The 13053-nt window shown below is 37.0% G+C and overlaps 1 protein-coding gene across 12 annotated transcripts in view; it reads left to right on the forward strand.

Moving 5' to 3' along the window:
• EVI5 (ecotropic viral integration site 5) overlaps nt 1–13053 on the forward strand; it is a 229532-nt gene that overhangs the window by 77913 nt on the left and 138566 nt on the right. For 11 of the 12 annotated variants that reach the window (XR_009049764.1, XR_009049766.1, XM_057712910.1 and 8 more), the window contains 3 exons: nt 8070–8259; nt 8919–9143; nt 9948–10022. Coding sequence is in view for 10 of the 12 variants with exons in the window: in XM_057712910.1 (XP_057568893.1) it covers nt 8070–8259; nt 8919–9143; nt 9948–10022 (490 nt within the window). In the remaining 2 variants the exon portion in view is untranslated. The remainder of the gene's footprint in view (nt 1–8069; nt 8260–8918; nt 9144–9947; nt 10023–13053) is intronic. The other variant, XM_057712893.1, reaches the window with a different exon arrangement.

The following is a 13053-nucleotide window of genomic DNA, read 5'->3' on the forward strand; positions in this document are numbered from 1 at the left end:
TGTTTTAGGTGTAAGGTTAGGTTGTTCATTCGATATTTTTCTTGTTTCTTGGGGTAGGACTGTGTTGCTATAAACTTCCCTCTTAGAACTGCTTTTGCTGTGTCCCATAGGTTTTGGGTCATTGTGTTTTCATTGTCATTTGTTTCTAGGTATTGTTTGATTTCCTCTTTGATTTCTTTGGTGATTTCTTGCTTGTTTAATAGCATATTGTTTAGCCTCCATGTGTTTGTATTTTTTACAATTTTTTTCCTGTAATTGATATCTAGTCTCATGGCATTGTGGTCAGAGAAAATGCTTGATATGATTTCAATATTTTTGAATTTACTGAGGCTTGATTTATGACCCAAGGTGTGATCTATCCTGGAGAATGTTCCATGTGCACTTGAGAAGAAAGTGTATTCTGTCGTTTTTGGATGGAATGTCCTATAAATATCAATTAAGTTGAGATGGTCTAATGTGTCATTTAAAGCTTGTGTTTCCTTATTTATTTTCTGTTTGGATGATCTGTCCATTGATGTAAGTGGGGTGTTCAAGTCTCCTACTATTATTGTGTTACTGTCGATGTCCCCTTTTATGGCTGTTAACATTTGCCTTATGTATCGAGGTGCTCCTATGTTGGGTGCGTAGATATTTACAATTGTTATATGTTCTTCTTGGATTGATCTCTTCATCATTATGTAGTGTCCTTCCTTGTCTCTTGTAATAGTCTTTACTTTAAAGTCTAATTTGTCTGATGTGAGTATTGCTACTTCAGCTTTCTTTTGGCTTCCATTTGCATAGAGTATCTTTTTCCATCCCCTTACTTTGAGTCTATATGTGTCCCTTGGTCTGAAGTGGGTTTCTTGTAGACAGCATATGTAAGGGTCTTGTTTTTGTATCCATTCAACCAGTCTGTGTCTTTTGGTTGGAGCATTTAATCCATTTACATTTAAGGTGATTATTGACACGTGTGTTCCAATTACCATTTTCTTAATTGTTTTGGGTTGGTTTTTGTAGGTCTTTTCTTTCTCTTGTGTTTCCTATTTAGAAAAGTTCCTTTAGCACTTGTTGTAAGGCTGATTTGGTGGTGCTGAATTCGCTTAACTTTTGCTTGTCTGTAAAGGTTTTGATTTCTCCATCGAATCTGAATGAGATTCTTGCTGGGTAGAGTATTCTTGGCTGTAGGTTTTTCTCTCTCAGGACTTTAGTATATCCTGCCACTCCCTTCTGGTCTGCAGAGTTCCTGCAGAAAGATTAGCTGTTGTCCTTATGGGTTTTCTCTTATATGTTATTTGTTGCTTTTCTCTTGCTGCTTTTAATATTTTTTCTTTGTGTTTAATTTTCATTAGTTTGATTAATATGTGCCTCGATGTATTTCTCCTTGGGTTTATTCTGTATGGGACTGTCTGCGCTTCTCGGACTTGGTTAATTATTTCTTTTCCCATGCTGGGTAATTTTTCCACTATAACCTCTTGAAATATTTTCTCAGACCCTTTCTTTTTTTCTTCTTCTTCTGGGATGCCTGTGATTTGAATGTTGGCGCGCTTAATGTTGTCACCAAGGTCTCTGAGACTGTCTTCCATTCTTTTTATTCTTTTTTCTTTTTTGTGCTCTGTGGCAGTTATTTTCTCCATTCTATCTTCTAACTCACTTATTAGTTCTTCTGCCTCAGTTATTCTGCTGTTTATACCATCTAGAGTTTTTTTAATCTTGGTTATTTTGTTATCTAGTACTATTTGTTTGCTCTGTAGTTCTTCTGATTCCTTATTAACTGTTTCTTGTATTTTCTCTATTTTGTTATCGAGATTTTGGATCATCTTTACTGTCATAACTATGAGTTCTTTTTCAGGCAATTTTCCTATTTCCTCTTCATTTATTTGGTCTTGTGTATTTTTACCTTGTTCCTTCATCAGTGGCATATTTTTTTGTCATCTCATTTTCCCCCCACTTTGGATGGGCAGGATTGTGTTCCTGCTGGCTCTTGGTGTTAAGTTGAGAACCTCTGGGATACCTCTCAGTAAAGGATATTTCCTGGGAACTTTGTTTTCCTGTTAGTCCAATGTTTTGGACTCAGAGCTCCCACCTCAGGAGCACAGGCCTGACCCTGGGCTTGTGTATCAAGATCCCACAAGCTGGTTGATGCTGGGTGCCTGCAGTCTGCTTGGGCCTCAGGTCCCCCACTGGCCTCCTGTAGCTGTTGTATTTATGGGGAGACGCGATCTCCGCGTCTTCACATACCGCCATCTTGACACCACCTATTTATTTATTGGCTCTGTTGGGTCTTTGTTGCTGCATGCGGGCTTTCTCTAGTTGTGGCGAGTGGATTCTACTCTCTTCTTTGTGGTGCGCAGGCTTCTCATTGCAGTGGCTTTTCTTGCTGCGGAGCACGGACTCTAGGTGCATGGGCTTCAGTAGTTGTGGCATGCGGGCTCAGTAGTTGTGGCTCATGGGCTTAGTTGCTCCGAGACATGTGGGCTCTTCGTGGTCCAGGGATTGTACCCGTGTCCCCTGCACTGGCAAGTGGATTCTTTGTAAAAATTTTTTATTGATTTATTTATTCATTTAATTTGTTGGCTGCATTGGGTCTTCATTGCTGTGCGAGGGCTTTCTACAGTTGAGGAGAGCAAGGGCTACTCTTCATTGCAGTGCATTGGCTTCTTTTTGTGGTGGCTTCTCTTGTTGTGGCACGGGCTCTAGGCACGTGGGCTTCAATAGTTGCAGCACTTGGGCTCAATAGTTGTGGTGCACGGGCTTAGTTGCTCCACAGTATGTGGGATCTTCGTGGACCAGAGGTTGAACCTGTGTCCCCTGCGTTGGCAGGCGGATTCTTAACCACTGCACCACCAGGGAAGTCCAGTCTGTATATTCTTAATGAGAATTTAAATTCTTTTCCTACATACCGTGACTAAGTAGCTAGTGGGAAGAGATTTGATAGTATCAATTCAAGTATTACTTCTTTTGGAAAATGTTCCCATTTTCTCACACAGAAGGACTTCATTATATCCATAGCATTGAAAAAAAAATTCTAAAGTTTTTCCTTAGAAAATTCTAAATTTTGATAGAATGACCAACAAATTTGAAAAAAAAGGTTAAGGAAGTATTGTTCATACCTCCTTGTCTTTATGAAATAGATACACTTGATATATCAAAACCAGTCACTGTTCTTGTGATGGTAATAGTCATGGTTTTTAAAAAAAAGTTCTGAAGGGCTTCCAGTAATAAAAAGCAGTAGTTTCTCACCTAATTCTCACTACTTCTAATATCATTAACCAGAGACAGTATTGTTAGTAAATTTTTGTTGAGTTGTTATATAAGTTGCAGCAGAGAAATACAGTTCTTAAGCATACAGTTTGAGCTTTGACAGATACATACACTTGTATATAGCGCACATGCCCATTCACACATACACAATTTCTGTAATCTTAAAAAATTCATTTGTGCCCTTTTTAGCAACCCCACCACCTGAAGGTTTTCTTCTGATTTTTGTTGCCATGCATATATTTTGTTTGTTCTTTTTTTTTTAACATAATAGATGTTTGGGGCTATAATTCATATACTATGCAGTTCATCCATATGAAGTGTACAATTCAGTAGTTTTTCATGTATTCACAAAGTTGTGCAACCATCACCACAGTCAGTTTAGAACAGTTTCATCACCCCCAAAAGAAATTTTGTGTCCATTAGTAGCCACTGCCCATCCCTCCGTGTTCCCCATGCTCCCACTCCAGTCCTCAGCAACAACTAACCTGATTTCTGAATTCTAGCTATTTCCTATAAATGGATTCATACAATGTGTTTCCTTTTGTGACTGGCCTCTTTCACTTAACATAATCCTTTCAGGGTCCATCCATGTTGTACCATGTATCAGTACTGCATTTCTTTTCAAGACTGAATGTTATTACACCTTATGGATATACCAGTGTTTTTATCCATTCAGCGCTTGATGGACATTTGGCTTGTTTCCACTTTTTGACTATTATGAATAATGCTGCCATGAACATTTGTTATATGAGTTCTGTGTGTTCATAAATTTTTCACTTCTCTTGAGTACATACCTGGGATTAGAATGGCTGGTTCGTGTGGTAATTCTATATTTAACCATTTAAAGAATTGCTAGACTATTTCCTGAAGTGGTTCTATCACTCTATAGTCCCAACAGTAGTATCTGAAGGTTCCTATGCCTCCGTATCTTCACCAACACTTATTATCTGTCTTTTTCGTTATATGCCATACTAGTGGTTGTGCAGTGGTGTGTTTTAGGGTTTTGATTGACTAATCATTAGTGATGTTGAGCATCTTTTTATGTATTTATTGGCAATTTGTATAGCTTTGGAGAATTGTCTATTCTTATTCTGTGCCCATTTTAAAATTGGTTTATTTGTCTTTTTTTATTGAGTTGTAAGAGTTATTTATATATTCTAGGTAGAAATGTCATGGGTTGCAAATATTTTTCCTATTCCATGGGTTTTGTTTTCACTTTCTTGATGCCATCTAGTGAAGTACAAAACGTTTAAAATTTTAATAAGTCCAATTTATATATAGTCTTTATTGTTACTTGTGCTTTTGGTGTTATGTTTAGGAAGGCTTTTCTTCTATAATATATCAATACTTGTCCTTGAATATCTTATAAGTGGAATCATATAGTATGTACTCTTTTGCATTGGGTTTCTTTCATCTAATGTTTATAAAATTCATGTATGTATCAACAGTTTGTTTCTTTTTATCGCCGAGTAGTGTTGCAGTGAATGAATATATCACAATTTGATTATTTTTCTGGATATTGGAGTTGTATCTGGGCTTTGGCTGTTATGAATAAAGCTTTTCTGAACTTTCAATTGCAAGTCTTCTTGTGGTCATAGATTTTTATTTCTCTTGCTGTGTCATATAAAAATTTGTTTAAGGCCTTCCCTGGTCGCACAGTGGTTAAGAATCCACCTGCTAATGCAGGGGACACGGGTTCAAGCCTTGGTCCGGAAAGATCCCACATGTAGCAGAGCAACTAAGCCCGTGTGCCACAACTACTGAGCCTGCGCTCTGGAACCCTTGAGCCATAACTACTGAGCCCATGCTCCCCAACAAGAGAAGCCACTGCAATAAGAAGCCTGTGCACTGAAATGAAGAGTAGCCCCCGCTCTCCGCAACTACAGAAAGCCTGCACACAGCAACGAGGACCCAATGCAGCCAATGAATAAAAATAAATAAATAACTAAAATTTAAAAAAGTGTTTAACTTTATAAAGAATTGCCAAACAGTTCTTCAAAGTTGTTGAACTCTTACATACTCCTGACATGGACATATGAAAGTCACAACTGCTCCCATCTTTGGCAGCACTTGGTATGGACAATCTTTAGAATTGTAGCCATTCTAATGTGTACATAGTATGGTTTTAACTTGGGTTTCCCTGGTGACTAAGGATGTCGAATGTTTTTCAGTGCTTATTGGCCACTTGACTATTTTGTTTTGGAAAGTGTCAGTTTAAGTCTCTTATTCATTTTTTAAAAATTTGTTGTTTGCCTTCTTAATTATCTATTTTTTTCCTGTATTATGGATAGCAATCTTTTGTCAGATGCATATGTTGAGGATTTTTTTTTTTTCCCAGTTTCTGGCTTACCTGTTCATTTTCTTAAAAGAGTTTTTTAAGTTCGAAGTCCAATTTAGTATTTTTTTAATGTTCTAAATTGTGAAGGTTGTGAAGACTTTTTTCCTGTTTTCTTCAAGGAGTTTTATAGCTTTAGCTTTTATATTCAGGCCTGTTGTCCATTTTGTGTCATTTTTTTAATGTCACGTGAATTAAGGCAGAGACAATATTTTTAAATAATGTAATGTCTTTACTTGGAATATTTCATTCATAAATGTTTTTCACAGTTTTGTATATTTGTTTATGTTACTTATTTCATTGTCCTCTGAAGGTAAACTGCTTAAACCCTTTTCTGTAATCCACCGGTGAATTCACTTGGCTTTCCTGCTTATACTAAAAGTTACAACATGGGGATCTCCGAGACCTCTCTGACTCTAAAAACAAAACAAAACACCTTCTGTGTAGGTGCTTTTTCATCTATATGTTCATTATATCTCAAATTTATGTTTAGCTTAGGAAATACCATTATTTTCTTTTTAACTACATGTCTATTAATGGTAGTGGTGCAGTTTAATTATTTTGCATATAGCAAGCATTCAATGAATAATTAAGTGAAATGAAGAACTTACGTTCAGGTTGTTTCCATAAAGTTTGTCTCTGTATTCTATTTATAATTCCTAGGGTTTAAAGTCATACATAAAATTACACACACACACACACACATATATATATGCACTAATTTTTTCATAAGATATATTATGGACTTACTAAAATAATATGGAAAATAGTATTTAAAGCAAAACATTATCATTAATTAGTTTTTTCTGATAAAGAACATTTATAGCAAATAGGTGACCCTGAATTTAGCTGTCAATTCAGTCAGTGTTCATTGTACTTTGTATTGAGCTAAATGGAAAGATGATATAAAGGGATATAAAGATAAGCAAGATATAAATCTGGCTCACAAAGCATGTTTTATAATCTTGTAAATATAATTTGACTCACATTTCTTTTCTTAATTAGTTTTTATATATAATAAATTAGTATTGGGCGCATTGAAGGAGTTATTGGAAGTAAATAGTAGCCATGTTAAATACACAAATAGATGTTTTAGAATCTATTTGAATGACATATAATTTACATCTTTACAATGATAGAACCGCATTTTTCCAGACTTTTTTTTTTTTTTTAATAGCCTGTGTACATGTGAAAGAAATAATGGATTTGATGTAATGAGTCACGGAATGGATCTCTGAGATTATCTTAACCTGTCTTTCTCCAGCTAAGGAAGAGGCCTTGAACAGGGTCTTAGGAGTGAAGAGGTCTCAGTTTAAACGTGCAGGTCTGATGATAAATGATAGCTGTTGGCTGGCCTGAGTTTTGTGGAGATAGTAGGGATTATCAAGAGTTAGTGGATTAAAGTCCTTTTTCATTTAAAGGGAGGAACTCCTACTCTGCTGCACCCTATTGTTTCTGAACGGGATTGTGGGCCTAGTTTTGCCCTTTTTTAAAAAAAAAAAATTTATTTATTTATTTATTTATTTATTTATTTATTTATTGGCTGTGTTGGATCTTTGTTGCTGTGTGTGAGGCTTTCTCTAGTTGTGGTGAGTGGGGGCTATTCTTCATTGCAGTGCGCGAGCTTCTCAGTGTGGTGGCTTCTCTGGTTGTGGAGCACAGGTTCCAGGTGAGCAGGCTTCTGTAGTTGTGGCATGTAGGCTCAGTAGTTGTGGTTCTTGGGCTCTAGAACGCAGGCTCAGGTTGTATTGCATGGGCTCAATTGTTCTGAGGCATGTGGGGTCTTACCGGACCAGGGCTCGAACCCATGTCCCCTGCATTGGCAGGCAGATTCTTAACCACTGTGCCACCAGGGAAGTCCCTGTCCTATCTTTTTATTTTTCAAGAAAATACAGAACTGTAAATAAATATAAATTATGTGTATATAAACAAATAAATGAAATCTTCCAACTTTAGTTTTAGTGGTTGTTTAGTTTTTTACACAAACATTGTATGAGCCAAACAAAATACTTTTTGTTTGAACAGAGTAGTTATACATGGGTGAAGCAAAATGAAAAAAGACAAGGGAGTTGATTAATTCGTGTGTCTGCCTTACTTCTTTAGCTCTAGACACATTATAAACATGATAACATTTAGTTCTTCCATAGAATCGGTTATACACTCTTCCAAGTATAGTTTCTTTTTTCCTGAAGCCCTCCTAATCACTTTTCTCAACAGAATATTTCTTCTAATTTGAATTTTTAGTGGTGATGAAGGGAAATTATGAGGGAATTATTAACACTAAAATATGTAACATAATTTACTGTTTCAATTTTTGAAATTGCTATGCTTAGTAGAAAAAATACAGCAATTAATTTTATAAATGCCAACCAAATATTATTGAAATTATGTATATTTTAAATACATGGCTCAATCGCTGTAGTGACGCTCTTAAGTATCTTCATGTTATCTAGTATCACAGTGAGATCTTGAGCAATTTTTAATTGTGTTTTAGATTGTTAGAGACAGATAGTAAGTCTTTAAGATCTGTAAATGGATCAAGAAGAAACAGTGGCTCCTCCCTTGTATCAAGTTCATCAGCCTCCAGCAACCTCAGTCACCTTGAAGAAGACTCCTGGATTCTTTGGGGAAGAATTGTTAATGAATGGGAAGATGTGCGCAAAAAGAAGGAAAAGCAAGTTAAGGTATTCATATTCTTTGCTGAAGTTCCCCTTATCCCAAAGGGCATGAGGCATAGATGAATAAAGGATTAAAAAGAAGTCAGATTCTAGTGCTTCCCAAGTGCTATGATGAAGAGGTCTGCTTTATATGTTTTCATTTATTTGTGCCCATGAAAGTTTTTGTTGATTTGTAGCGATCAGTTGTTATAGATGTCTCCTAATTGTAGAAATACATAGCCAAAATCATTTTAGGTATTAAATTCTCTTATTTTATAGATTCAGAAATGAAGTTGTGACATCCTACATCCTTCAATTATTAGTATTTTACTTTAAAAAAAAAAACCATAAAACAGCCCTTGGAATGATGATGCTTACGATGCTGTCATTCACAGCTGTGTAGATTATCAGGTCCATAATACCTTTAGAGACCATACTCTGAGTGAAATGACAGGAATTTATCCACGGCATTGTTGTACCTCTGATCAGAACAGAATACACCTGTATCTTAGCCAAATCTTAGCCTTGGTTAAGAAGTTCCCTAGTCTTATTATTATAAAAACAGCTTTGTGAGTTATAAATTTGAGAAAGTCGTCTACTCCACTCCAGCCTCCAGTAAATCTTCTTTGGCTTTCAAGGTAGGAAGCCTGAATAAGTCACTTAAACGTTTTTATGTTTATTTTTAGGAGCTTGTTCATAAAGGGATACCCCATCATTTTAGAGCAATAGTCTGGCAACTTTTGTGCAGTGCACAAAGTATGCCAATTAAGGATCAATATTCAGAACTCCTGAAAATGACCTCACCTTGTGAAAAACTGATCCGAAGGGACATTGCTAGAACTTATCCTGAACACAATTTTTTTAAGGAAAAAGATAGCCTTGGACAGGAGGTTTTGTTTAACGTAATGAAGGTAAGTTCTATTTATTCATTTTTCGAGATGAAATGAATTCTCAGGAGGTTGAAATTAATTCTCATAATGAAGTATGAACTCTTACCCCAATAATCAGTTGCTTTGGCAATAAATTTGACTTTAATTTTGGCTTTAATTTTGATGCTAGATTATGGTCTAGTTTGGGGAACTCTTAGAAGATTCCTCACATTGCTTGGTATTAGTTGACTGAAATCAAATAACCTGTAAATCACTGTACATACCATAGAGAAGATCCTCCATGAAAATGAATAATTCATTTTCTATGAGTTTCACAGTCTGAGGGCAAATTTTTTTCTTACTGTGGCCAGGATTGCTAAGAACTCTTAGCCCTTAAAAGTGTGTGCCATTGTAATTTTTTCTTCAGTATTGCCTTTTCCCTTTGCATAATTCCTTTCCCTTCCAGCTACCTCTGTGAAATATTGATATCTTGTTAAATCACTTCAATTTTGTTAATGCTTTACCTTCATCCTACTCCAGTTTTATTCTTTGTCAGATATATGTTAATTATTTTTAAGGTTTGTCGCTTTCCTGAGTACAAATTCCTTTATTTTCTTGTCCTTAGGAGCTGTCAGTTCCTAATTGGCAAATCATCAAAAGAAAATTTTATGTAATAAATCACTTGCTTTTAAAATAATTATAGGATAGAATAACATCTACAACAAAGCAAGCAAGAGCTTCTCTAAAAAATAGTCTTTAATCCACCTTCTCATTTGTTTTAGGCTTTTAGAGAAGGAAGGTATGATATATCATATTAAAGTATTTTGAACATTTTTTACTTTTTAGGCATATTCTTTAGTGGATCGTGAGGTTGGTTACTGTCAAGGAAGTGCTTTTATAGTTGGATTGTTGCTTATGCAGGTAAGTTAGTATAAGTATTGAATGTCCAATTAAGTTCTTTATTAAAGTTGAAGAATTTAAAAATCATCCTTCTTTTTAGTGAGTGGATATTGGGTAATTTCCCCTAAGCGTAATCTAAATAGGAATATTTAGTTTGCACTTTAAAATATTATAAGTATTGAAAATAACATATGATAAATATCCTGCCACAAAATCAAATTTCACCTTACCTACATTTGGACCATAATATTCTACTGAAGCGTGTATCTACTTTTAAATCTTAACTTATATGTCAATATTTAATGAGGAATAATCTTTTCCCAGCCAAGAAGGACGGATTAAACTGTTGGTATGAAAATCTTACTTATGGGACTTCCCTGGCAGGTTTGATCTCTGGTCAGGGAACTAAGATCCCACATGCTGCGAGGTGCAGCCACAAAAAAAAAGAAAGAGAAAAGAAAAGAAAATCTTATGATGTACAATGTCTTTGGAATTTTATACAGTAATTTTATTTGTCACAGAGCCGAGGGCTTGTTATGCCTTTTTTAAAAATTTTATTTATTTATTTATTTATTTAGCTACGTCCAGTCTTAGGTGCGGTGCATGGGCTTCTCTATAGTTGTGTCGCACAGGCTCCAGAGTGCCTGGACTCTGTAGTTGCGGTGCATGGGCTTGGTTGCCCCGTGGCATGTGGGAATATTAGTTTCCTGAACAGGTATTGAACCAACATCCCATGTGTTGGAAGGCGGATTCTTAACTGCTGGACCACTAGGGAAGTCCCATGCCTGTCTTAATATAGGCTCTAAAATAGAGGTAGTCAATCATTTTTACGGCCCTAGGGAAATAACATTTATTTCCATTGGCAGTGACTTATTTTGGGTGGGATGTTTTCAGAAGTCAAGGATAGGACCATCAGTCATAGCTTTGAAGGGAAAGAGCTTTGAAGGGAAATAGCATGTAGTGCTATTTCTTCAGCCTTATTGAAATTTAAAAAAAAAGGTCTATCATACTCTATATTTAGTCTCAGACTAAAATGTAATCTGAAAAGAAACCTTGGAGATAACTTCATTTGAGTCACGTAGGCTTGTTTTTGCAACTCAGTTCTGCACTCAGTTCTGTAAACTTGGGCTAAGATTATTTTAACCTCTGTTTCTTAGCCTTAATTAGGTTCTACTGTCTACTTCCAGATTCATTGTGAGGGTTATATGAGATAATATATATAAAAGCCTAGCATGGTGTTTGGCACATAGTAAACATACAATAAAAGTTCAGTGACTTGCTGAAGATCACATATCTTGGTAGGTAAGAGCAGAGCAGGAATAAGAAACTGTGTTTCCCCATGCTTTGCTTCAATTTCCCAACAGTTCTACCTAAGCTTTAAAGCTCTGTATCTGTCTGGAATATACGCACTTCTTTTCTGAGTAGCAAAAATCTGTCAGACATTGACTTATCATAAAAAGGACTGATTTTTACTTTGTTTTCTAACATAAGAACTGCTCTCAGTTGTTGTTGCAGGATATTTACCCATTTCTAAGTGACATTAGGTTATTTTTAAAAAGAAACAAAAAACCCCAAAAACTAGACTTGTTGATGTTGAGGTACACCTGTTCTGCAAAATTGTGATATTCCTAATTTGTAATTAGTTAGTAAGCTTTTCACTATTGAACTCAAACATCTCTGTTATCAACCCATTGATTTGTGTCACAGTTTTATTACTTTTACTTTTATATTAGCTCCAAAATAACATTTCATTTCTATTGAACATTTAAGAGCAGTTTTTCCGAGCTTGAGGTATGAATCTCATAACAGCTGACCTAGTTTTCTAGAAATCCTAAGGGTGGACATCACGCTTTCCTTCAAGACACTGCAGGTGCTGGTAGTGATACTTTCACTCAGTGATTGATTTCGTCAACCAGTATTGTCAGCGGCAGCTAATATACTACCATAACAATAATCATGTAACAGCCCAGGGCTAGAAGCTAGAAAACGTGGGACAACCAGATTCAAAAGCCCCTCTCTTTGTTTCTAAAGCTTATTCTCTTTATATGCTGTGCTACATTGCCTCCCACACGTTAGCTTAGAAATATAACTCAGAAAGTCTGATAAAACTTTTTTGCCAAGTTAGCTTATTTAGTACATGGTGTTAAAAGAGTTAAAAGTGCTGGGTATATGTTTTCTGTGCATCTCAGTACTGCTATAAAATTGGGTAGATAATGTCCCCACTAGACCTTTGCAGAAGACATGATTCTTATTAACTCAGTGTCATAGAGAAAGTATGTAGCAACACATTGCTGTAAGACTCAAGTGTGCAGATTTCTTTATAATAAAAGGAATGACTGTAAAACAGCTAGGTGGTTGTTCTTCATACTTATATTTTACTCGGTGTTACACCTTTTCATTTTGTGACTATCGTTTCAGTCTTTTTGAGAGGGACCCAGTGATAGTCATTTTTTCTATCTCCTTTTGGTCTTTTATTCAATCACTTCAACTTATTTTTTAAAATATCACCATAAAAACCCTCTCCCAGTTTCCGTATCAGTGCTATTCTGGAGGAAAGAGGGAATGAAGCATTTAGTATGTTCAGAGGAGAAGAAATTCTTAGAAGGCAAAAAAAGGGAGATAAATTGGTTCATTCACACTGACTAGAGTTGAGGGGGTTGGCGGGAGAAGTGGAAAGGCACTAGAGTGAGGGGAGGCGCGGGAGTGAGGGGAGGCGCCGGACTGAGGGGAGGCGCCGGACTGAGGGGAGGCGCCGGAGTGAGGAGAGGCGCGGGAGTGAGGGGAGGCGCGGGAGTGAGGAGAGGCGCCGGAGTGAGGGGAGGCGCGGGAGTGAGGGGAGGCGCCGGACTGAGGGGAGGCGCCGGAGTGAGGGGAGGCGCCGGACTGAGGGGAGGCGCCGGAGTGAGGGGAGGCGCCGGACTGAGGGGAGGCGCCGGACTGAGGGGAGGCGCCGGACTGAGGGGAGGCGCGGGAGTGAGGGGAGGCGCCGGAGTGAGGGGAGGCGCGGGAGTGAGGGGAGGCGCCGGACTGAGGGGAGGCGCCGGACTGAGGG

Source organism: Hippopotamus amphibius, chromosome 1 (assembly GCF_030028045.1).
Source record: "Hippopotamus amphibius kiboko isolate mHipAmp2 chromosome 1, mHipAmp2.hap2, whole genome shotgun sequence".
NCBI lineage: Eukaryota > Metazoa > Chordata > Mammalia > Artiodactyla > Hippopotamidae > Hippopotamus > Hippopotamus amphibius.